The sequence below is a fragment of the Gopherus flavomarginatus genome, chromosome 3 (assembly GCF_025201925.1).
Source record: "Gopherus flavomarginatus isolate rGopFla2 chromosome 3, rGopFla2.mat.asm, whole genome shotgun sequence".
NCBI lineage: Eukaryota > Metazoa > Chordata > Testudines > Testudinidae > Gopherus > Gopherus flavomarginatus.
In genome coordinates, this window is record NC_066619.1 from 91811106 (window position 1) to 91838609 (window position 27504).

The following is a 27504-nucleotide window of genomic DNA, read 5'->3' on the forward strand; positions in this document are numbered from 1 at the left end:
AATCAGTGCTGGGCCAGTTCCCAAGTACAATTTCAAAGCTGCTGTAAACTGCACCTGCTGCCAACAGCCCACAAGGACCATTCTACCAGCTGGGGATCGTGATGGTTTAATGACATTGAGGCCACAGTCCATTTCAACCAGCCATACAATCTTCAGCAGTGGTTTGGAGGGGTATTGCAAAGGAGCTGCTATGGTTTCTCAGTGCCTTTCAAGGCTGTCCTTTCTACAAGGGAAACCTCAAGGGGCTAGATCTGCTGGGTTTATGTCTTCTTTGCAGCAAAGCACATTTAAACACACAGGAGAATTGGAGCCTTTTTCAAAAAATTAACTTAAGACCATAAGAATAGTCATACTGAGTCAGACCAATGGTCTATCTAGCCCAGTATCCTGTCTCTGATGGTGGCCTGTGCCAGACACTTCAGAGGGAAAGAGCACAACAGGTAAATGTCAATGATCCACCCCCCATCATCCAGTCTTAGCTTCTGGCACTCAGAACCTTAGGAACACCCAGAGCATGGAGTTGTATTCCTAACTGTCTTACCTAACAGCCATTGGTGAATTTATCCTCCATGAACTTACCCAACTATTTTTTGAATCCAGTTCTACTTTTGGCCTTCACAACATCCCCTGGCGCTGAGTTCTACAGGCTGTGTGTTGTGTGAAGAAGCACTTTTTTTTGTTTGTTTTAAACTTGCTGCCTATGAACATCATTGGGAGAGCCCTGATTCTTGTGTTACATGAGGGGGTAAGTAACACTTCTTTATTCTCTTTCTCCGCACCATTCATGATTTTATAGACCTTGTTCATATCCACCTCGACCCATCTAAGATGACCCGTCCCAGCTTTTTAATCTCTCCTTGTACGGAAGCTGTGCCAAATCCCTAACCATTTTTGCTGTCCTTCTCTGTATCTTTTCCAATTCTAATATATCTATTTTGAGATGGCGTGACCATAACTGAATGCAGTATTCAAGATGTGGGTACAACATGGATTTACAGACTATATAGTGACTTAGTTTCCTTTGCATTTCTTCTTTTCTCTTTCCCCATTTGCTTCCTACATTCCATTTTTCCCCTATAGTACCTGTTCTCACTATGGCTGATTTTACTGTAATGTTTAATTCTGAGCTGTAATCTCTTTTGTCTTCCCCATTGCCTTCCATCACATCTTTTTTATCCTTCCCCTGCTTTTTCTGTAATTCCTTAGGAACCAGTTTGTAGCTGGCTCTTAAGTGGGTGTGCTAGAGTCAGAGGGAGCAAGGACCCTTTCTCAGTTGCATGACCTGTATAAGAGCAGGCCAACAATTGTGCCACTGAGCAATAGAGCTGCACTAGGACTCTTCCTCCCCTGCAGCTCTGAGGGCACGGTCTACCCTAAAGAGGGCACAGAGGGGTGGGAATTGGGAACCTGCACTTCATTACTTTCTTCATCTAGCTGCATTTTGGCTATAGCTACACTTGCAGATGTGGAGCGCTGGGAGTTAAACCAGCTCTTGGAGACAGCAGCAGGGAAAACACTGCTGGGTTTTCACACTGTCAGCTGCAAGCATAGTGGCATGGCCACATTAGCAGCTCCTGCAATGCCACGGAGACAGTGCGTTGTGGTAGCTATCTCAGCGTGCTTTTCAAATGAGGGGTGTGAGGAGTGTGTCGTGTGTACCTGGGAGGAGAGATAGTGTTTTGTGGGGTACAGAGTGTGTCAGCATGCTGTCTTGTAAGTTCAAACAGTGGCAGGGGAAAGGGGGAAACCCTGACATCAGCTTCCACCCCCTCCTCTCTTACACACACACACACACACACACACACCCCTGCATCAGCAGCATTCCACAAGAATGGTTTGCTTTGCCCCGGAGCAGATAAGCATGCGGGCTGTCAGAAACTGAGCTTTGAAAGGGGATCTCTGCATGCCTGCGGCCAAGTTCAAAACAATGACCAGAGTGGCCACTTGACTTCAAGGGATTATGGGATGTTTCCAGAGGCCAATCACAGTGCAGTAATGCAACAAGTCATCCACACTGACACCCCAGCGTTTCAGCCAGGGCTCAGCAATCTCTACGCTTCTTGTGGAGGTGGATTACCAGAGGCACTCCAGCCGCGGAGTCCAGGGGCTCTCAATGCTTTGCCAGTGTGGACACCTCAGGAGTTAGGTGCCTGAGGCTGATTTAACATGCTCTAACTTGCAAGTGTAGCCAAGCCCATTATCTAACTTGCCATCATAGTACCAGACCCACAAGGTAAAGCAACAGAAGTGGTGGGCAAAATCAAGAAACACAGTCTTGAGGAATATGAACTAAACCCAATAAACCACAATAGCAAAGGAAAGAGTGATGGGGTGCATACCCGACGCAGGCCCTGAATGGGTTAATGTGGGCCTGAGAGGCCAATTATGCTATCTAGCTGCCTCGGAAGGTGAGCCAGACTTAAATGAATATTAGTCCCAGCTTGGGAAGGAGCTGGATGGTTACTATAAACAGAGGAAGTTCAGGGCAGAAGGAGGCTGCTAGTAAGGAGAAACGCTACAGTCACTCAACATAAGGGGAGGAGCACGCTAGCCCTTGGATTGTGGGGTTGATCAAGACATAGAGGACAGCTAGAGCAGCAGAGGCATGCTGGTAATGAGGTGGCTGCCAGCTAAACCCCACTAAGCTGAAGGGTTGGTTTTATATTTTTTTTTGACTTAGGTTAAAAACAAAAATAAAGAAACTGTGGTCCCAGAAGGGGCAGGTCTCTGTAAAGTGGTCAAACAGGACACTTATGGCTGAACTTGACCAAAGGACAGTGGGGGCAACTGAGGCAAAACGGTGCTGCAATGCCACGCCCAGCCAAGAGAGGGCATGTTAGGGCAGCAACTTTGCTACTGGAGGCAGAGCTATGCCTGCATGGAAAGGCTTCTTTATAGCCTTATAGAATGGTTGATGGGCCAGGGATCTGTGTAGAGTCTTTCATATGCCATTTCTGCAAGGGATCAGTTCATAACACCACCACTTTGCATTTTTGCCATACAATCCTTTGCTTTCCTCAGCTTACAAGCATTAACAAATTAATCTTCCAAAACACCCATAAATGTCACCATTCCCACATTATAGAGGCAGATAGTTTGTACAATCTGCCCAAGGCCACTGTGGTGGTCAGTGTCACAGATGGCATTGGAACAATGACGTAAAATAACATCCAATCTCTGATATCAGCCAGCTCCCTTCTTTTGCTTTTACATATGTGACCCTCAAGGATATCACAGATTTGAGCATGCTAAATTTCTTCCTAAGTCTTATGTACGAATCTCATCGCCACCAAACATCTTTACTTAAATCTGCTCTGGTACATTTTAGTTAACAGTCATAGAAATAAATAATACTAAAGCAATTTAAAGATATTAAAGGAATTGACTCTCACAGCACCCCTGTAAAACAGGTATAGTTAGCATTACCACCACCACAGCATAGAGGGAAAAACAGGGATGGAAAGTTTAAGTGACTTAATGAAGGTTGCACAGCAAATCTGTATCAGGCCTGGGGAAAGAACCCAGTTGTCCTGCCTCTAATTCCCATATTTTGAGCATGGTTCTTCTAAATTATTTGGCATACGAGACAGAAAATGTCCATAATGGGCTCTCTGAAGGCTTGTTACAGATACATAAAAAGCTTGAAAACCTAATCATGTTTTGTAAATTACAGTTCTTTCCCAAGGAGGAATTACATAAAGCTTTTAGTTGTGCATCAAATGGAGTACAGCACTTCCCTTGTAATCCTGAGATTCTTCCCTTAGTTCATAGGAAGCACAATTCCTTGATCCAGGGTTGCATTAATATTGAGCAGAATAAAAATAAATTGTATGTCTCTTCTTTTCCCTAACAGTCCTTTAATCCACTTACTAAGCACATTCTCAACTCTCAAGAACACAAGCGAGAGTAAAGGATACAGACTTTATTTTGAAATAAAGGTATTACGAAGTCACACGCTGCTGTGACTGTGCCCCTCCCAGCAACATGCACAGTAAAGTGATATTCATTCAAATGGAGAACACAGTGAGCATCTGCTTCATTCTCTGCTCACAGACAAGTAGGGGTAGGAGACCCCTCCTCCTGGCAATGAATGCTCTTTCCACAGGAATGTGCAAAAAAGAGCCTACATATAATTTGTCACATATACAGAATAGAATGACAAAGCAGCCCAATCACCCCATTATTTAAAGTCATAAATATGATTAGCTGGGCAAATGAGGGTTAAAGACTTAACTATAATGGATGGATGATACATTGTGTCAGAGAAGCTGTTATCACAAGTGCTGAATGACAATATCAGTGATTTAAGGCTTCTTTTATTCATATGGTTTACAACATTTTTTACTCAAACTAAAATATCATAAGATAAATGCCAAACATGTCACAACCAAAGCCAAGTTCCTAGCTACGCTCTCCTGTATTATCTTTAAGTTGAAGTACAAAATGTAACAAGAGTTTGTCAGCAAAAGTAATATACTCTGGTAAAAGATAGAAAGTTTTTTAAGACAGTGGACAGTAATATTGTTTAGAAGATTTTTTTTTAAACTTCAAAAATTGTAAAGAAGGCTCAAAGTCTGCATAGAAGGGTTGGTGAAGTTACTCAGGAAAAAAATCACCAAGAAATAGATGAGAGAAAACATTTTCTTTACCTATATGCAGGCAGGCACACAAAATATGAGGTCTTGTTGGACTGCTAACTTGTAGTCAATCTAGTGAAAAAACATAACAGTCTGGCAGCCTGTTTATGACATGTTTACATACAGAAGCCACTATAATCTACTTGCAAGAGCTTGAAGGTCCAGCATTTAAAAAATGGATAAATTGAATCAGTTCTTATATAAAGGTCATTGACTTATTTATGAAATTGATGCATATTGTTATGTGTTCAGACTGGAGATGCAGACTTCCATACATACTCTCATGAGAGTGTAAAAATCATTCAAAAATGCATTCCCTGTTTAGGATGCATGAGGTACCCTGAGGTGTAAAAGTAGCCTTTGGAGAGTGTGCTACCAAGCTCAGACTTGAGAACTCTTCTGGCACTGCTTAAGTACGATAGGAATTTCAGATTCAGTCTATTCCCTTTTCTTTAGATTATAGCACAAATCTTAAAGCACTGACAGCAGCTTCAAACACACACAAAAATCCCGCGCCTCAAAAGAATTAAACACACAAATGCTTCCCTCAAGTTCTGTCAGAATCTATTTATTGTTTTCTTAAGAGGGTTCCCCTCTTCACCCGCTTTCTGGTTCCAATAAAAGTCCCATTTGTGTTTGGCCTTTATCAAAGAGCAATTCTCATAATACTGGGGTCTAATTATCTTTTCCCCTCCCCAGAGTTCTCAAAATGCAAAGAGCATTAGGCAGCCCAAGTATCGTCTTTGCGATGTGAACACCTCTTTGGCTTATCATCATGTTTCTTACTGATAACAGCTCCTCGTCTCTACAAAAATATAAATTCAGTACAAAAAAACCCTTAATTTTGGTTCAAATTGACACATATTTTGAACTATTTCTGAATTGAATTATGCTGTTTCAAATGTGACCCTCCAAGTTTTTGCCTATATCCAGGCTTTAATCACCAAATTCCATCAGATTTCTTCCTCCTCTTCCATTCTCTCAGTGTCATGTTGATATTAATTAACAATTGCAAAATTAAAAATGGGTTTTTTTCCTAGCTGGTCACCTCACTTGTATTTCTCTTCCAATGGTGCAGGTAGACTGAAAGGAGGCCAGAAGTACTCTTCCATAAATCTCCTCAGTAGGGCTCATGAACTCACTCCAGTCCTCTCTGTTCTAGGGACTCTTCCAGTTTTATAAGATGGATATAGTCAGACACACACCCACCACAAGCATTTTCACATTCTCCAGAAAGCATGCAAACCGAGAAGTTGCACAAGACCAATGCACAAATCTTGATGACCCTACTAGTAAATATATTCAAGAAATTAACAACAAGTTTCTTCAGCTACACTATAACCCTGTGTGAGTGTCCGAAGGTCTCAGCCCCATGTTCAGAAAATGTATAGAAGTCTAGGACAAAGGTGATCGCATTTAGAGCCATCACCAAAAGAAATGACTATTACAACAGGAAAGATTTTATCAGATATAAGTGCATTTCCACATTTAGTATTGTAAGTACAGTACACATGAAAGTTCATAGTTGAAGTGGGGAGAGAAGAATGTTCACATCTGGCTGATTATATTGTGTGAGCTTCAAGAACCGAATGCCAAGCAGCCAGATATTTTAATTTCCGAAGTTAATCATCAGGACGTTAGGACTCAGTACCTTCCTATAGTCTAAGAGGTAGGACACGACTTGAAGGAGAAATAAGACCAAAGTTGGCAGCTGTACTTTGACACAACACAATTCCTAACTTCAACCACAGTTCACTTCATTTACAGGGTTGAGAGGGTTTTTTTGGTTCTCAGATCTACTGTAGAGCTATTTTACTGTAATCTGGAAAAATAACAGCATGGCACGAACACCAAAATGTTCCTGTCCACCATCTCCTCTCAGTTAAGTAAAAACAAATGAGAAACCCAAATACAAGTTATTGTATAAAACTCTGCTGACAGAGATATAGACCGAGCAATACATTGTGGCTTTAAGCCACTGGCTATGGTGCACAGGAAGCGTTCGGTGGGAAAGCTAGCCCCATGGAAGTTCCCAGAAGCCCTGTACATCAGACAGGCACAATCACACCTAAGAGATCAGAAGGAACGTGACCACCATGCCAGTCTTTGAAAGTGTTCAGCATGTGCTCACCTGGGTGAGGCCAGCATTGCTGGACCAGGGGAAAGCTCCAACCCATCCCTTCCTGTCCCTTTATGAGCAGGCTAGCATCACCTTGAGTGCTAGTCTCACAGCGTACTTGGGTTCCTTGCCTGTGACTGCCTCCAGCCCTAAGCCAGGGCACAGAGTGAGTTGGATATGAATGATCCTTGCACATACAAACCCAGGGAAACTTTAGCCCTAAGCAGAGTAGGTATTCTGTTGTACTGGAAATGTTGCTGATACGTGCCATGACTGCAAGTAAGGCATGAATTTCACTTCTCATGGGGAGATATTGCAATACTCCATGCACCATTTTACACTGGACTCATACCTCTGACATTTGGAGGAACATATTTTCCCCATTTGCAGATGCTAGCTACATTGGAAAGAATCATTTACTTCTCCTTTCTGCTCATTATCAAGATTAACTACATGCCTTTTTTGGGGTGTTTTTTCGTCTTTTTTTCTGGACTATTGTTTGAGGAAGGGTGGAGAGAATGTTGAATGATGTAGTGATTGAGGGGCTTGCATTGTGTTCCCTCAAGATAAAAGAAAAAGGAGTAAAAACCCTTTGTGTAAACCCTGGTCTGTGTCATTCAGGAAGTTCTCTCTAGTGAATGCAAAATGCTCACAGAAGCACTTGGGAAGACATTCGTTTGAACAGATGATTTTGCAGTGTTTAAATACAAATTTTCCACAGAAAATTGAATATTTCCTCTTGGCCCAACTAAAACATGGATTAAAATGCACCAATTGTGAATTGACTTTTCCTCATTTGGGGCCCAATTCCAATGGCAAACCACCTCCTGATTTCAGGAGCAGGAGGTTTGGTCCTATTGTTTACGTGACAGCTTTAAATTTTTTAATACAGTATGCTGTGACTAGTGCTTACTGTACAAAATATAATCTCTCCACTGTTACCTTTCTTCCTTACCCACCCCAAGCCCACAACTAGTCTATCTTCACTTGTCTCCCACCATATGCTTAGACCCCAAGCTCTCTGCTGCAGAGACTTTTTTTGTATTATGTACATGTACAGCATCTAGCACACTGAGAACCTGATCCCTGATGGATCCTCTAAACACTACTGTAACACAAACTAATAATGATGATAATAGTAATAATTTGAAAAAGTGTCTCTGGAGCTTTGGGCTAAGGATAAACCCAAAGTTGCTAAATTCAGGTCTGAATGCAAACTTCAAACCTAGAAGATATATGGATCAATTCAGGGCTATCTTTATTTTGAAGAATGTGGTCCTTTTCTGATGGAAACCTTCAAGGGCTTGTTTACAGTTAATTATAATATTTCAAGATTACAAAGTGTAATCTATCAATTGATATTTATTTACAGTAAATTAATCCTCAGAGTAAAAGTCCCTACCAGGGACAGTCATTTGAGGGAGAGTACCCAAAGGAGTGAGCATTTTAGCTTGAGATCCCAAACTGTTTGCTATGGTTTGCTCACTGTTTCGATTAACAAAATAAAAATAAACTCCATGTTGAAGTTGCTGCAGTTTCAAAATTTTACTCAGTGACTCACAAAGAAAGAAGTCCTTACACAAACATGCTCTAGGCAGGTTTGTAGCTAGAAAAGCACTGATGCCATAGTGCAGATTGACAGGATTAGTAACTTATTGACTAATTTTGAAAATAAATGAACTTTTCTTACCTCTACCAGACAGGAGATTAACTTTGCTAGTAAAGAACTTCTTCAAATATTAGTATGGACAAATAGTAACATAATAAACATGCTATTCCAAGGACACTTTTAGAATCCAAATGCCAGAGATCTTACCATCCCGCCCTACAATTTGGCTCCAGCTTTCTTGTTCTTTCCTAATGCAACCCAGGTTGCTTCAGCATAAAAGAAAAAAACACACTCCAAACCTTTTTTCAGTCTAACATAACTCTTTCTACACTTTGAAACTTTACAGCTTTGTCCTTCAGACTTCAAATCCCCAATAAGGCCCCTGAGGATTCCAAAGACTGGGAATAGTGTGCATGTATGTGGGGAGGAGGTGTAGGATCTCAGGCCACATGTCTGCTGCTTTTCACTGACCACAGTTCTTCTCCATTTAAATCTCAGCCGCTCTAGGAATTGTCTCCATCAAGAATCCCAGAGCTGACAGTACATCAGACAAATCTGAACGGCACAGTGTCAGGGCCCAGTCAGAGCCACAAACCACAAATGAGTTTTTAATGGAATCATTTTATGGGATGTATTGGCAGTGTGGTTTGGGGTCCCAGGAAAGATAAAGGGAGATGAGGGGCCTTAGGGATTAGTTATCACCTTCTCCACAGACCCTCAGCCTAAGAACAAAACACGGTCGCCCTTTGGTCCATAGTGAAATACTCCCTGATCACCTATCCTCACCAAGCGTACAAGTTCTTTTTATAAATACATCTCCTCTAACACCTACAGAAGTGGTCAGAGGGAGTAGTACTGAAGGTTTAAACAAAAATGAAAGGTTCACAATTTCACTCTTATCACCCCTCAGACAGGGCTGACTGCCATTTCAATAAGTACTGCTTCCTATGGTGTGGTACTGCAATGTAAGCTCAATGGTGCAGCTCTCGCAGCAGTACCCCAGTTGTTGCAGCTCTAGCAGACACCTGCTTCCAAAATTGTAGTTTGAATGACCAAGTGTGGCTTTCATAATCCAATGCACATCAGAGTAAATTTCCTTTTTCTGGGGCCAGATTCTGCCATCCTACATTGAGTAACACCTTACCTCATTAATAGTCCCATTGGTTTTGCAGAGTAAGGTACTACTAACGGACTTCAGATGAAAAAAAAAAAAATCAGGCCAGCAGAGAACAGGTGCTTAAACCATGTATTTGGATCAGAGTTTGGTTCAAGGCCCTTTATTTCTGTATTTATCCCTTGCCTACTGTTCAAGTGGACTGATATGTGATGGCACTCTTTCTAGTCTATCATCGGTACTTCAGGAGCAGAGGCATGTGGGGTGTGATGGTCAGACCTATGACAACTAAGATAAACTTATAAGAAACAACACTTCTTACCTTTCATCCCAAACTTGGAGTGTCTTCCAAACTTCAGAATAATGAGCATTATCACTAGGCCAGTGCACACTAATGCTGCAATCCCCACCACAACATACACCTAAAAGAGAGAGCAAGAACAGTTCAATCTGTTGCATGATGATGAACTGTCTTCAAAGGAACATTTATTCAGAATAATCCAACTAGGGAAAGTTTTCTTTTAAAGGGAAAAAAAGATTGTCAAATCTAAGAGCACAGAGGGGACCATTATGTAGGCTCTCTCCCACCCTGCCGAGATCAGAGACTCTGCCAATTCCACATCCTGCAGAGGCCTCTTCATGGGTCTGGCACTGGGAGAGGAGACTGAGTGAGCTGGTCAGAGGAGGGGCTGAGTCAGAGGACTGCATGTCATCCACCTCTGCAGCCCTATGGAGCTTTATGAGAAGAGATAATACAGCGTGAGGTGTAACTACCTTTGACACAGTATACCCCTGTGGCATAGCCGCTGACAAGGAAACCAGAACCAAAGCCACTGTGCAGCACAGAGCCTCTTCACAGATGGCCCTGACCTCTCACAGATTCCTCAGGATTCGTGTAGGGTATGAGATGGCCTCTGCTGTGCACAAAACCCACAAGGGACAATGTGGGGGTAGAGGAGGGAAGGGGCTCTGTGAGGTAATGCTCATGGAGACTTGCTGCCTCAGACCCATAGGTCTGAACTTCAGCTCCTAATTTGGGCCTTGATGTCCCTAACTGACAGTAACACAATGGGGAAACGGACTTGAGATCACGCCCACTGGCTCATATCTGTTAATAGTTTTTATTTTTAATCCTGAACTTCTTTCCTCCTTCAATTCTATCGCCTGAGGTATTCCTGAATATTTTAAATTGAAAGAACAAAAAACAAAAAAACTGTATGTACTGAAGCAATATCTAGTTTGTAGCTCCCACCCACCCACAACTTTCTACTCTTCCATAGCTTACAATTTTCCCTCCCATTCATGTATCATGTATCCGTGCACAAGGCGCAATTCTCCACTGCCTTCCACCTTGTGAAGTAATTCACACTAAACATTAAACTGTAAGAATGACAGTGCTTTACATTCACTTTGTGCAGGTATAAATGATTACACAGAGATAAGGAAGTGGGGAATTCAGGCCCACTGAATTAGCTGTTTCTACTAAAAATCTCCATGTTATCTTTTAATAGCAACCCCATGAAAAATGGTGCCAATACACAGAATTCTAATTTGATTTTTCATTATAACATGACTTCACTATGAGCAGCAGTTGACCACCAGGTTTATAAATCCAGTGAGAGAGCCTTTCAAATTACCTTGAATTTCAAGGATGTGAAAATCTCTTACTTTGTAAATAAAATTACTGTATTTTAAGTCCTCTGAAAAACAAAAACATTGCACGACAGATCATCTCTAAGAGTTGGTCAGAAAAGTGATATAAATTAAGTATCCACTTTATTCAGTATGAAAAATCATGCATTCTCCCCCCCCCCCCCCCCGTTTTTGGAAAGGGCATCTTGAACAATTCTAGCAACAGCTTGGGTACACTGTTAGGTTAGTGTCTCATCACAGCTTCATCAGTTCTATAGTCAGAAAGTCTCCCAAGATCAGAAACCAGGAAACAATACTTACAGTGATGCTATCTTCATTCTCTTTGTTGGAAACATCCGTAGAAGTGATTTGATTACTGTTATTCGTGGTGTCCCCAATATCATTAGGCGTGGTTTCATAATCTTAGGGAGGGGGAGAGAAAGGTTGTCATCATTCTTTCAGTTACTATAATACTGCAATGTTTGAAACATTTGCAACTCTTGAGTTCCTTGTAAAAGATTAATTGTTTCTATTTTATCAGCTGAGCATTATGTGCGGGGATCTACAAAGCCAAAAACTTCATTTGCTCTAGACTTTGCTTTTTAACCAGCGTATAACCTGTCAATATCTTAACACATAGCATTTTCCTTTCAAATATAATAATCCATTGCTTATTTCTCATGTAAAATTTCAGAGAATGGATCTACACTGTAACATATACTACCGAGAGAAGCTAGAGTTAAAGTTAAGGACAGACTTTTACTATAAACCTGGGTCTGGGTGCTTGTGACTAAAAACAAAAGACTTCCCTCAAGATTGAACTGCTGTAGCCTTACACTCAGCCAAAGTCCAAAGAGGATTTTTATATCTATATATATATATATCTATATATCTATATATATAGATATATAAAATAAAAAAAATCCTATATATATTAGTTTGGTGATTTCTGGGGTATGTCTACATTACAGATTAAATTGAGCCTCCCAGCCCAGATAAACAGACTTGTGCTAGCTTGACTCAAACTATCACGCTAAAAATAGCAGTAAGGATGTTCCAGCTCCAGCAAAGACTGAGATAAGAACCCCAGCTCACATTCAGTGGGCTTGAGAGCCTGAGCTGCCACCACATCTACCCTGCTATTTTTAGCACACTAGCTTGAGCCAAGCTAGTGCAAGTCAATCTATCCAGGCCAGGAGTGAAGACGGGGACTCACTCCTAACTGCAGTGTAGAAAGATCCTTTAATTTATTCTTGAGATTTTGGCAAAAGCCCGTTTAGCTAGTTTTGAGTTGTCAAAGTATGAAGGGACAGATCCCCTCATGTTAAAAAAATTTAAAACACATTATTCTGTGTGCTTGGATAACTCAAGAACATTTTTGGTTCCAAATTGCTAACTTGCCATTGACTTAATCCTGAAAAAAGGTTTCGTGCCAGACATTTCTTAAATTAAATTTCTTCAGACATGATGGACCACATCCTACTCTTAGTTCCAATAGATAAATCCAGAATAGCTCTACTGAAAGAAGAGTTTGGCCCAACAAAGTTGATGTTATTTGAAAACTGCACAATGGATTTATCAAATGCAGGATTTTCCACCAGCATTATTCCAAGATAACAAGGACTAAATACAAAAAAAATGCAAAGTTGCATTTATTTCTAGGATTACATACAAAAACGTGTGCATGTGTGTTGGAAAGAGAGAGAGAGAGAAACACATTCAAATTAATGTAATCAGTACAGTTATTGGCACTGTACTTCTAGTGTGATTATTTAAACGTTAAAAAAAAAATCACAATTTTTTCCCCTATTTATACTTTGTTTAAATCCAGAAGAAATTTCAATGCCAAAATTCCGTACATGGAATTTGAAAGTGGGGTAGGATCATTAATGCTGTTTCTGTTCTCAAAACTGCCACAGGGGAGGGGAGGGTCTGCACTCTAATATACTTATCTTCGCCAGGCGCTCAGTGCCATTTTGGAGGGGTTAGCTGGGAACGCTGGCAAAATGCTGCATGGGCACTTTTGGTTTTCATGCCTGTGCGCTTGCACACACACTTCCTTGCTGCAAAGCATTCTGCATCTCGTATATGGCCATTGTTAGGGAGCTGGGTTCTTTGACTTTGTAGCATCTACATGGCTCTCCTTGTCATCAGCTCAACATCTGGTTAAACTGGTATAAAGCAGCCCAGCCAGACCAAGCTGACCCTCCTAAGTCTGCACTAGAATAGGTCAAAGGCCAGGATTTAGTCCAGCTCTAGTCTGTGTGCAAAGGGGCCTACTAACAGTGCTTTCAGGAGAAATTTCCTGACTTTAACATTTAAAACTTCAACCATAATGTTGCCTTATTCCCCTCCCCCCTGCTCTTCTCTATAGCCACAAATTTGCAGCAGGTATCAAACTGTAGAGAAAGGCAAGGGGATAGCATTCTTCATATTACACAGATTACACCTTGGCCCTGCCTGCATTCCCCATCTCCTGATTAACCCATCTACTCCATGTTATTTCAGTAGGGTTAAGAGGTCTCTTTTGCATCTTGCTCAACTATCCCTATTATTAGCTTTCAAATTTACATTTACTGATCTGTAGTTTAATATCATCCCCATATAGTGGTCTCTCTCTCCCCCATCATATATCCAAGTGTCAGTATATGCTTATTCCCTCCTGAAGAGCCTAATCCTGTGAGCCACTGAGTACCCAGTCATCCACTGAAGGAGTTAACAGCACTCAGAAACTTACAGGAGGTGTTTAGTACCTTGCAGGAGCAAGCTCTCAGAATCTGACTTTTTGTCCAAACTTTTTTCCTTTTAGTGCTACTGTGACCCAGGAATCGCTTAGTGCCAACTGGATAGGGGCAGATAGGGGATTCCTGTTATCCTCTGAGTCTGGTATTTACAGTCTAGTAAAGAGGGTCATGTGAGGCCTCTAATTAAAAAAAAAAAAAAGCCTGTCTGGTCATCAATATAATTGTGACATGTTTGTACAGACACTATATAAAGAGTTATGCATATATACCGAAAAATTATGTTCAAACGGTATGCAACCAACAAAAGTGAAAACAGATTGTCAGACAAGAGATGTTTATCCAGCTATCTGTTTATATGTAAGCAGGGGCAACCATTAGCATTCTAAGTCAAATGCTAACAAAGAGCTGGCAGAGATTTCAGAAGGAAACTAAGAAGAGAAAAATAGCCCAGCAGTGAGGGAAGAGACCCTGTCTAGAGGTGCACATCAAAGGTTTGCTTGAGTATATTTGGGGGGACAAAAGATATGCCTAGTCATCCCTCACCTCGGAAGTAAATGGACAGCGAATTTACTTCATAAAAGTGGGATCTCCTCCAGACTTTGCTGAAAACACTAGCAAGAACTTTGAGTGAGATAAGCTTCTTTAGACAAGTGGGCAACTTGTTCGTTTAGGAGCCAAAGAGCAAGTTATGATTTTGTTTTATATGTTGCCACTTGTTCCCAATATTCTTATTTTACCTGAATGTTTGTTCTTTGATGATAAACTTATTCTTGTTTTCACTACAGAGCAGAAACTAATCCCAAAGTCATTTCCATGTTAAAGCACTTCTACTAATGACTCTCCCAAAAACTAATTATACAGTATCTCCAGTCAGCTCACTTTCATCTCTCTCAATAGCTCATCCCACTAAGGGAACCTATGAACTTGAAATAATTAAGACAAACCATTTAAACTGCAAAGAGTCTCAAAGAAAGCAAGAATTAACATTTAGTATCTCTTAGTTACTGAAAAATGGTCTAAGGACAATAACGTAAAAAGGGGAACAATGGAAATATCAGAATAATATTGTTTGTGTCGGACTAGAACTTGCAGGCTCTTCAACAAGATACTGAAACACATGTATAACTGTAAGAATGTCAGTAGTCCTTACTGAAGTTAATGGGACTGCTCACATGCATCAAGTTATGCATGTGCTTGAATACTTCTGCACAATGGGGTCATCAGAGAATTATAAAGATCAAAAGCAAAGTACATATTATCCCCCAAAAAAACAAAAACACATTTGTCCCTCCTTGGGAAAAAAAGGGAGGGGAAACTATGCTTTAATATTTCCGAACCACTTAGACAATTTGATGCCCCAATTGCACATTTGCTAAAGTTTAATTACATGGAATGGAATGGAATTAAAGCAATACAATTTAGATCAGCTTAAGGAAACTTAAATTATGAGCTATTTCATCCAAATAACCATATACTGAGCAAGATCCAACCCTGCCTAGACCATAAAGGGTAGTTTGAAAGCACTGCTGAAGATAGACTTTCACACTTACTCAAATACAACAACAGTATTATATAAAAGTAGCCAACTGTTTCGCAGATTTTTCTCCCAATTTTTGGTCCTCAAATTCTTTGTGTTAAAACAAGATTCATCTCCTCCTTTTGGTACTTTTTACAACTTAATTGTAGAAGGTTAGGCCCCAACGCCAACACAATTCAACTTCACAAGGGTTACATGTAACTGTTGTTGGTTCATCTTGTAATAGTTTGGCCAGCCATATCAGAAGAGGCCAAAAAACATATTACTATCAGGTTAAAAATAAATCCTGTAACCTGGGATAAGGCAATATTTTATTAAGCTTGGATAAAGTTTTCAACAGCACCTAAGTCATACTGACTGTCAATTCATTATTTAAAAAAAAAATTGTCTCTAATCCATGATGGACAGCCCAGAGACATTAGAGAATAACTGCAGGTTTACAAACTGCTCTGCTGTTATGGTACAAACTGGGTCTTCATCAGGGAGAGGCTAACACATTTTGCCTAAATCAGCGCCAACTAAAATACTCTGGGTTAAAAGCATTACCTTCACTCAGATGTTAGCAGGTGCAAGTTCTGACTATACAAGAGAGACTAGACAAAAGGGGAGTGGGAGGTGAGTAAAAATAGAGTGAAAAATGAGCAGAGAAGTGGAATGAAAAACCAATACAGAAAGACAGAGAAAAGGTGTAAAGAAGGAAGAGGAAAAAAAAAACAAGCTATAGGGGCGCTCACCTTGTGCCAACCTCATTTTTCACTGGGAATTTTCCTCTCTCTGAGATATAGCATAGGCTTCTCTATAGGTGGTAAAACATGCTTTTTATAAACATTGAATCATCAAAATGTTAACTTACAGGAGAAAAGATAATGAACTCAGTCACCCCCCAAAGATAGAACTTTGAAAGGATCACAAGAGTCGGGCCACCAATAGCTCTAATCTTCCATTTGGGGATATTTACAACCATTCTATAGCAGTACATTTATATTTCTCCTAGGCCTACACTATGCGTTTATACCGATTTTAGCAGCGTTAAACCGATTTAACGCTGCACCCGTCCACACAACAAGGCCCTTTATATCGATATAAAGGGCTCTTTAAACTGGTTTCTGTACTCCTCCCCGATGAGAGAAGTAGCGCTGAAATCGGTATAACCATATCGGATTAGGGTTAGTGTGGCCACAAATCGACGGTATTGGTCTCCAGGCGGTATCCCACAGTGCAACCACAGTGACCACTCTGGAAAGCAATCTGAACTCGGATGCACTGGCCAGGTAGACAGGAAAAGCCCCATGAACTTTTGAATTGCATTTCCTGTTTGCCCAGCGCGGAGCTATGATCAGCATGGGTGGCGATGCAGTCCCAAATCCAAAAAGAGCTCCAGCATGGACCGTACGGGAGATACTGGATCTGATCGCTGTATGGGGAGACAAATCTGTTCTATCAGAGCTCCGTTACAGAAGACGAAATGCCAAAGCATTTGAAAAAAATCTCCAGGCTATGATACAGAGGCCACAGCACAGTGCTGTGTGACAAGCGTAACGGAAAGCCAAAGAATCAAATGGACACTCATGGAGGAAGGGAGGGGGGACTGAGGACTCCAGCTATCTCACAGTCCCCGCAGTCTCCGAAAAGCATTTGCATTCTTGGCTGAGCTCCCAATGCCTGTAGGGTCAAACACATTGTCCAGGGTGGTTCAGGGTATATCTCGTCAATTTACTCTCCCTCTCCCCCTTGAAAGAAAAGGGAAAAAAAACGTTTCTTGACTCTTTTCAGTGTCACCGTATGTCTACTGCATGCTGCTGGTAGACGCGGTGCTGGGGCACTGAACAGCAGCATCCTCTCCCCTTCCTTCCCCGGTGGCAGACGGTACAGTGCAGTAGGACTGGTAGCCGTCCTCGTCATCATCCCGGGAGTGCTCCTGGCTGGCCTCAGGTGAGGTCAGCTAGGGGCGCCTGGGTAAAAATATGACTCCTGGTTATTCCCAGCAGATGGTACAGAACGGCTGGTAACCGTCCGCATCATAGCAACTGGGGGCTGAACTCCATCAGCGCCCCCTCTTTCATGTCTAAAGAAAAGATTCTGTACTGCCTGGACTATCATAGCAGCTGAAGGCTGCCTCCCCCTCATTTTATCTCACTAACAAGTCAGTGTTTCTTATTCCTGCATTCTTTATTACTTCATCACACAAATGGGGGGACTCTGCAACGGTAGCCCAGAAGGGTTGGGGAAGGAGGGAAGCAACGGGTGGGGTTGTTGCAGGAACACCCCCTAGAATGGCATGCAGCTCATCATTTCTGTGGGATCTGACACAGAGCGGCTGTGCTCTCTGGTTCACTGGTTCTCTAGTACACTTGCCCCATATTCTAGGCAGGACTGACTCTATTTTTAGATACAACATAAAGGACATTTTTGTCTTTGCGCCCCCGGCCAACCTCAGCGAAGGTCAGCCAGGAGCACCCATGACAGCAGCAGACGGTACAGAATGACTGATAACCGTCATCTCATCGTCAATTTACAATGGCACAGCAGATAGTACAGAACCACTGGTAACCATCTCTACTACCTTGCAAAGGCAAATGAATGCCGCTGTGTAGTGCTGCAGTACCACCTCTGTCAGCGGCATCCAGTACACATATGGTGACAGTGATAAAAGGCAAAAGGGGCTCCATGGTTGCCATGCTATGGCGTCTGCCAATTCAATCCAGGGAAAAAGGGCGTGAAATGATTGTCTGCTGTTGCTTTCATGGAGGAAGGAATGAGTGACGACATTTACCCAGAATCACCGACGACATGTTTTTGCACCATCATGCATTGGGATCTCAACCCAGAATTCCGATGGGCGGGGGCGACTGCGGGAACTATGGGATAGCTACGGGATAGCTACCCACAATGCAACTCTCCAGAAATCGACACTAGCCTTGGTACATGGATGCACACCGCCGAATTATTGTGCTTTGTGTGGCCACGTGCACTCGACCGCATACAATCTGTTTTACAAAACTGGTTTATGTAAAATCGGAATAATCCTGTAGCGTAGACGTACCCCTAGTCTGAACCAACAGCAGGAGAGAGAGCAGTAGAAAGCTCTATTTGTATTCATTTATCTTAAAATAATATAAGGCAGAAAAGAACTATCAAAATAAAGAACATTTGGTTCACCTTAAAATAATATTTAAGTTTAATTAAGTGTAACAGTCCATTCTTTCCATTTTTGAGTTCCTTAATTTGTCATTTCTTTTTTGTACATTTTGAAAAAAAGAAAATCAAAATATATACCATAAAGTTCAGGATCCAGGATTGGGCCACTACCTAAACAGGAAAAAGAGAACAGAAAGGGTTTGTAAATATCTTGCGAATGTGCACGAAGAGTAATAGTTTTTAGGAATTCTGTTCAAAGATAAAAGCTTATCATTGCTAAGGCTAATATTATAGGATAGCAATGGTCCACTAATTGAAATAACCAAAATACATTGTACAGGCTTTTTATTCAATTACATTTTTAATTATTTTCAGAGACATGGAAAATGTCAACATTTGCTTCATACGAAAGATCTGATCGACACCTAGGACTAAGCTGAGTTCTGGCAAAGACAGTTATGGTTCCAAACTGGGCCAGATTCTGCTCTGTTACATGGATGTAAATCTGGAATAACTGCAGTATATACCATTCCTATTGAAAAAAAATCAATGGCAAAACTGTAGTTGATATTAACGGGACCAGAATTTGGCCTGTTAACTTCAATGGGAGTGGCAATGACTCGGGCCAGTGTGTATTTGGCCTTGTAATCTATATAATAAGATTCCAGAAGTGTCACTTTCTCCATATCTTACTCTCAAGCCTAGAACGTCCATTAATCAGCATGAAGTGATGGAACCAGCTACAAGCATGGCTGAAAACTTTTTGGGTTCAGAATATCACCAGGTTCAACCACCAGTGATACTTGTGGTGTTACTGTCCAGTTTTTAAGTTCTCAGCCATTTTCGGCCGTGTACACCTACAAATTACACCCATATGACAACATGGCTTTACACCTAATTCTTAACTTAAATCACCATGAGGAAAAACTACTTTAGAATCGTGATATTGTCAGCTGGCAGGCAGCATATCACAAAACAATAAGGGCCAAAGTCATCGATAGACTAAGCAGCACAACTTCATTAACTCTACTGGAGTTGCACTGTTAAGGATCCAATTTCATAGCTGATCCCACAGGCAGAACCGTGATTGAACAGAATGAGAGTCCCATGTGCAGGGCAACTAGATAATCAAGCCTTTAAGCCAACTAAAATAGACAAAACAAATCTACATTTTCCAATATACAGTTCTGATGTCATTTTGTACTTTTTTTTTTATTACTGCATATATCTGGGCATGATCCTACAAATCTTCAGTGCACAGAACTCCTTCTATTCATAATATAGCATCAATCAATTTCCACTTGGAAAGGTTTTTTTATTTTACACTACATTTCAAGATGCTCATTTATGCTTATCTGATGTTTTCTATTGTATTGCGCAAGTCCTATACAGTAATCTCCTAATTAAGTTTTCTATATATTTACTGTTTGTTCTACGTGGCTTAAAGATTGAATTAAAAACATATTTAAACCTTTTAAGTAGGAAGAACATGCTCAGTGGGCATGGTTCTGCTCGGATTTACACCACTGTACTTCAGGAGTAACTCCACAACAGTAGAGTTACATTGGTACAAAGCCATCGTAAATTAGGATAGGAACATAGTTAGTTGTTGCTTCTTTTCTTATGCTAAATGCTTGGCAATCTGTTGTGAGAAGTATGAGACTAGGAGCTGCAAAACGTCTCTACAGAATGGCAACAGAGTATCAGGCTCAATTTTTAATATGCCTTGGCAGATATTTTAATGCTTAGAGTTATAATGCAGATTAAGGTGCCCCCATGAGAATGGCCCCATCCAGGTGTACAAATAAACCTCAGGTGCAATGAGCATTTATTATCTAACCTCAAGCTGTTTCTGATGGGGCTTCTCTCTTTGAAAATCTTCATAGATACAATTTTTTCCAATATTAAACATTCAAATTATGTGAAAAAGTTCTCAGGAGAGTCACTGGCAGTTGCATATGTTTGTTTCCTTCAGATTGTGAATAGCAAAGTATTTGGACTAACTCATGAACTCAATAAATATGACAAAACTTCCATTAGATTTTAGTGCGACTAGAATGACCCTCAGAATGAAATTAAACTCCTGGTCCAACTAGGTAGCATTAGAGAAAGGATTAATTTAACCCACTAGACCACAGATTAATTAAAGCCTTAATCCCTGCCTGTGAGGTAAAGGCCAGGAAGTAACATTCCATTCAGTTACCTTTTATACTGACTAAAGCCTTCATCTGAAAACCCAAAAGTTCAGCAAAAGTCACATTTCTGTCTAGATATCCCTTCATAAAATTATGATAGCTATTATTTTGATATTTCCATTTTTTTCTTTTTTTACATTATTGTCCTTGGACTGTATTTCAGTAGCTAAAAGATACTATCAATTCTTGCTTTCTGTGAAACTCTTTGTATTTAAATTATTAGTCTTAGTCATTCCAAGTTATTCCCAGTTAGTGGGATGAGCCAATGGAAGAGGTAAAGTGAGCTGACTGGAAATACTGTAAAATTTTGGGAGAGTGATCGGTGCTTTAACATGGAAATGACATCAGAACTAGTTCCTACTCTGTGACTGGATTTTTCATGGAATCATTTTCAGACACTCCTGTCTGTGGATCTTCTGAAATCAAGATCTAAAGGTGTTTTTTCCTCATTGAAAGGGCTTTTTTCAGACTCTTATGTTCATCTGGGAGCAAACGAAACATTTGCCCTTTAGGTTGTCATGGGGTGAGGAAAAGCTAGCTGTGATGTTCCCTAGAGAGAGATGCCTTTGGCTGCCCTGATCCTGCAACGAAGGGATTCAGATTGTAAGATCTTCAGAGGAGCAAGTGCCCAGCACACAGCAAGTGCTACCATAAATAAATAGTAATAAAAATAAATACTAAAAAAAAAATGACTTGATGAAGAATTCAACTGAGAAACTACATGATATAGGGGCCTTTTGAGATTATGTGACTTTTTAGGCAACTCTTTCCTGGGAGCATTATTATGGAACACTCCCCCACTATTCTAGAACAAACAAAATGTGTTTCAGATAACGTTAGCTCCAGCTAGGATGACACTCTGTATCTATCTTGGCAAATAATAAATAAGGAAACTTATGTTAGGTAGCTGAACTAATGCACCTTGAACCAACACCTTAAATATAGCCTCAAATATAGGGATAGTTGGTGGTTCAAAGCTGTATGAGTTTGAATGGTATTAATCCCTCAAGCGGGATACACATCATAAGATACATGCTATAGGCAGGGAAGGGTTCAGACTGATTTCTGCTAACTTGCTCACACAAAGATATCTGTGATATATATGTTATATTAAAGGCCAAGAACCAAAGCTCCAGATCACAGAAATGGGCCCTTAGTATTTAAAACAAAGGTTCTAGTGAATGATATGGTTCACAGTGATAACTGCAATACCATTAACGTGCTCCAAGTACAAATCAGCTCTCTACCTTTATGCCTGCATTGTCAGCCAAGTATCACATGAGAACGTCTGTTCTGCAAAGGGCACAATGTAGGCTGAGAAATTCTTGGCATGGACCCTATCTGCATCATGACTGATACAAGTTTCAGGTAGAGTATTATGTTGATATTGATGATCTCATGCTCGAAAGCACTTGATGCTTCATTTTTAATCATTCATTTTAATTTCTATAGTTTATGGGTGGGGTAGTATTTTTATTTGTCTTTGTTTTCATTTTCAGTGCATTTGCCCATAAGTGTTGTAAGAGTCACAGAATCAGTTCAAAACTTGATGAAGATACGTCACTCCATTAAACATCAGGGCTGGTATTTAATTTCTATCACACAGGCATGGAAATGAACATAATGCCTGGGTGTACTTAATTGTACAGTATGTTGGACAGACAATGAAACTACACAGTAATGATATCACTGAAAAAAAGCCTTTAAAGGGCTCTAAAACTTGTGATTGTGCTAAAGCACAATAAAATATCAGTGAAACATAAGGAGATTCTATTTTTTACCTTTGACTTTATTTCAGCTTCCAGGGCAGGAGAGATGGGAGTGTAAAAAGGAGGAACCTATATCAACTCTGTAGGACCTGATAAAGCCCAGTGTCACAAATAGCATTCTGTAGAAATCCCATAAAGAAAAAAAACTTTTGAGGAGTTTACCTGGGTAGATGTTTCCTCCTGTTAAATATTAAGACTGGTTTGTAGCCACACATAGCATATGTAGTGATTTTTAAGATAGGCACATCCTGTCTGTGCTTATGAGAGTCTCTTTTACAATGTTTTTATGAAACCCGTTTCCTCAGAGAACGAGGTTATGCTTACAGAACATTTTCTCTGAGATTTACAGCTATATTATGAACTAAAAACTGAAGGAATAAAAAAACACTGCCTGTCTAAATAGAAGGATATGTTAAAGTCTGATTTATAATTAAAAATGCCACTACTGGGAAAGAAGGTTTAAGTTTTTAACCTAGAGCAGAACATGTGCCAATAAAAGGCATTTTGTTCAAAGAAAAAAATTCACTTTACGTTCAAAGTAGCCTGGTTAAACTTATTGGGAAAACTGTTTATTCTAAGTGAATGCAGCCAAGTTAATATCACTTTCCATTTTAAACCGTATGGATGTAAAGTGGACTGTTTTATTGAATTGTTATAATGCACTATTGGAAGCTGCCAGTAGCTGAAACCATGGTCTGTTCCTGTAACAATTTTATTAAGAAAAGGACTCTAGGGGGAAAGGGAAGAGAGAAGCTTCTAAGAGCAGCAGGAGTAACTAGAGCTCTCTTTGTCAGTTCTGTATCTACTCCTACTCAAGCCTAGAAGAGAACTGTCACATACTTCATTGTTCCTGTTAAAACAGCTTGCTACAAGTACTGAATATGGCATGTATTTTCACTAGTGCTAACTTGTAATGAAGGTGAAAGAAATTAAAATCTCAAAGACTAAATACCCAGCTCCTCTATCACTGTGAAATATTACATAGGACTGGACATCACTATTTCAACTGACATTTTATTGCTACCTAATGTTTAGGGAAACTGAAATGTACACTAGTGCCCAGATTTTCGATACAAATGTGCAGTTTTTTGCACAAAAATGCATACACATTTACACATCTGATTTACCTATGCAATCAGTGTAAGTTTTCATACCAATGGGCAGATAGTTGCTTGCCATCTAGTCACACAATTACTGTACATGTATTTTTGAAGATCTGGGAATAAAGCATCAAATCAAGGCAAAGTATAATCTCTGCAGTTTATTGGGTACCTGTCATATCCTGCCTCTGCCAAGGATGCAGTAAAGAGGATTAATACGCAGCGGGTCTCAACCTATTTATCACTGTGGGCCACATATGTAGCTGTGTGTGTGTTATGTGGGCTACATCCATACATACTACCTGTGTGGCCCTAAGGACGTCTCATGGACTGCAGCTGAGTGCTGACTGGGCCAAGTAGCTCACATGCAGAGAACCACTGATATAGACCAGTAACAGTAGCCATCTTGTCTCTCCTGCCTCTCAGGGTTGCCCGGGGGGTGGGGGAGAGAACTGGGGCAATTTGCCCCAGGCCCTGCAGGGGCCGCGTGAGGTGCTCCAGGTTTTCAGTGGCACTTCCACAGCAGGCCCTTCACTCACTCTGGGTCTTTGGCAGTGGGTCCTTCAGTGCAGCAGAAGACTCTGAGCGAGTGAAGGACTCGCCACTGAAGTGCTGCCGATGCCTCAAAGCGTCGCCCTGTGAGTACAAGCCCCGCAAGTGATGGAAAACAAAAAAGCCGTGATCGGTGGCACTTAGGCTGCTCTACCGCCGCCGCTTCATTATTCAGCGGCGGGTCCTTCCCCCGCCCCCGAGAGGGACCAGCCGCTGAATTGCCACTGAAGACCCGGCCCTGCGCCAAGCCCCCTGAATCCTCTGGACGGCCCTGCTGCCTCTTGGTTACTTATTTTCTCCCTTGCTCCCTCTAGTGTCCTAAAGAATGTATCGGTATCTACATGCTGTACTGCACTGCAGAATTTTCATTTTCTTCTATTTTCTCTAGACACTTGTACATGGTCTTATGGATACATAGCTTAATCCCAGTCCTTCCTCAATTCATACTGCACTAGCACTCAACATTTGTGGGATCAGAACATATATGTTGGAAAAAACATTGCAGAAAAAAATTTTTTTAATTTTGTCTAGACATGGAGAAAAGGCATGGAGAACAGGATTCAAGAAAGAGCTACTATGAGCTCACTTCATAAAATCTAACTGGAAAGCAAAATTTTCAAATGAAAGGAGATTTAAAAAAAAAAAGCAGTTATCTGTAAATATCTACAACAAATTATTTTAAGAGAAAACTTGAAGAGAAAAATAAACTGGTCAGCAGTACTAGCTCTACACAATCATCAAGATGCCATTGCTAATATAGTAAAAAGAGTACTCACCATCCCCAGGCATTGACATGAAATGAGCATCAACCCTTTTTTCATCTTCTCCATACTCATTCTTCGCCAATAAGGTATAAGCACCATTGTTCAAATGGGTAGGGTTGTCCAGCTGAAGGCAGCCATGGTATTCACTTTGATTGCTAACATGTATTTTAGTACAGATGTATTCAGACTCATTCAGTATAGCCCCTTCATAGAACCACTGCAATGAGGGTTTGGGGTTCCCTTTCACAGTGAATGGAATGCACCAGTGGTGGTCCGGGGTTGGAGGTTCAATAAATGTGATATTTGGTGCAACTATATTGAAAAGAAGAGTGAATAACATCAGAATATCCTGAACATATTTTCCCCTCAAATTCTTGAGAGCATTTTTTAAAATCATTAAAGCTAAGAAACTGGCAGCTTTGGAAACTACAGCCTTGTGCTTATGGGTGTAGATATTCATAAAGGAAGCCATCAGCTGTGTATGTGATCTGAATTCAGACCTGAAATGGACAATACCTCAATAAAGTCATTCTTTAAAATGAGATGTGTGAACTGGTTCCAATAAAACAAGAACCAACGTTAATAAATCATGCAGGTTCAGTGAAAGGTTTTTTATTACTCCCTGTTTTTAACCAAAGCACTTAAGTACTATTTAAAAAGGGTATTTAACACTTGGCCACAATCAAGTGTACTGGAAATACATTCAGATAGGCATGAAAACTTCTAGATGATTTTCATCATAGAATCATGGAACAGACCTATTAGTTCATTCACTGAATTCCCCTGCTAATGCAGGATCATTTCCTATAGTCATTTTCTAGTACTTTGTCCAGTCCAGTTTTAAATTATGGGCTTCTACTATTTCCCTTGGGAGGCTATTCCACAGCCTTGTACATTATCTCACTGTCAGGAAGTTTTCCTTGATATTCAGACTGAATTTTCCTTTGTTAATTGCATCTAATTACATCTAGTTGTACGCCCTTGTACCAATCATATTGGTGCCAATCCAAGATTCCCTGCTTACACCATTCCAGTATGTGTAGCATATATCCTTTTCCTTAGCTATTTCATACCCAATTTCAACTATAAAATCATATGAAATTAATCTATAGCTACTTCTCTAATAAAGATTTTTCTCTAATAAGCATGATCATTTTTAATAAAATGTGGGTTTGATCTGGATGATCAATATCTGAAGCTTGTAAAAACAGCCTACTTAATTCACTTAAGATAGATTCATATGGGAGCTTAGAGTTAAGGGGTCAATGTTTCATCCCCTGTGCCCATCCTCTTCTCCTGGACTTGACAGATAAGTAGATTATTTCAAGGATAAGGACAAAACTAATATATGCCTGGGAAAACTAATGTTACAAGCTGATTTTTTTTTTTAATTTAAAAAAAGTATCAGGGTCATTGGCTTAGATGAAAAGTTTTAAAATCTCAAATTATTAATAATTTGATCTCCGCCTTTGATGTGTGAGTATTTTTATATGCATATGAAATACACATGCGCCCGGGCACCTTTTCACATTTACACTGCCATTTGAACATTATGGACTTCAGAAATGTACTTTTGGCAGTTCAAACTGGAAGTTGATAGGCACCTATGAGAGCAGAGATATGTAAGGGCAGAGTAATGAAGGGACACTACTACACAACAACTGCTGGTTGCGCTGTTCCTCAGCATTAAAGGCAATGCAGTTCATACACTTAGGTGACATTCTAGTTTCAACAACTTACATGCCCACAGAAATATATACACCAAATATTTGTGCTGACGTAGCTTAGACATTGTATGCAAGCCTGTTTACGTACAGAACACCACAAGGTCAGCAGAAGCTTGGTCTTCTCCCACAATATTTTCTGCTATACATGAAATCCGTATTCCACTGTCCTTAGATGAAACATTCCTTATGGTTAGGGAAGCAGGATTCTTACTTGTATTACTCTACAAATGAGAAGAAAAAGTATTTGGCTTAAACAGAGTGTACAACAAGGGAGACACTGGGATTAGAGTCCTTCAGCTACCCTTCCTCTTAACCTTATTGCTAGAAAACTGAGTATTATATTTGCACATTTTATTCCATGTTGTAAATCAATGTACTGGGCCTGATTCTGAGGGTCTGTGTTGATTTACACACATATAATCCCACTAAGGAAGATGCTGATATGTGCCTTCCTTTGACTTCACTGAGATCACATTAGTGTAGAATTTGGCTGGTTGAGTTATACCCCACAGTGGTACTAGTTGAAGGAAAAAGAGAATATTTCTACTCTGTACACTGCACAATCTCAAAAACATCCCAAACTTTCAGGTAACAGGGTCTGAGCCAGAACCCCAAGTGCAGAAGTCAAAGTCAAAAGAGTGGACACGCCTAATCACTTGGCTCTTCTACTCCCTGTACTGTCATATCCAATCCCTCCCTTTGTCTGCCCTTCTTCACTTGCCCCATCTAGCCATAGTATACAATCCTCCCAGCTCCCACTCACTTCATCCCTCACTTTGATGCCTGGCTCACCCTCCCTCTCTCCAGTCCCCTACCATGGCTCTGGATTACATCTATTTCCATGTTGAAAAGGCCAACTCCACTGCC

The 27504-nt window shown here is 40.5% G+C and overlaps 1 protein-coding gene across 5 annotated transcripts in view; it reads right to left on the reverse strand.

Moving 5' to 3' along the window:
- Window positions 1-27504, reverse strand: part of NTRK2 (neurotrophic receptor tyrosine kinase 2) — a 288034-nt gene that overhangs the window by 207966 nt on the left and 52564 nt on the right. For all 5 annotated transcript variants that reach the window (XM_050945743.1, XM_050945742.1, XM_050945744.1 and 2 more), the window contains exons 7-11: window positions 26726-26858; window positions 24923-25222; window positions 18669-18701; window positions 11433-11533; window positions 9802-9901 (exon numbers count right to left, since the gene is read on the reverse strand). In XM_050945743.1, coding sequence (XP_050801700.1) covers window positions 9802-9901; window positions 11433-11533; window positions 18669-18701; window positions 24923-25222; window positions 26726-26858 — 667 coding nt within the window. The remainder of the gene's footprint in view (window positions 1-9801; window positions 9902-11432; window positions 11534-18668; window positions 18702-24922; window positions 25223-26725; window positions 26859-27504) is intronic.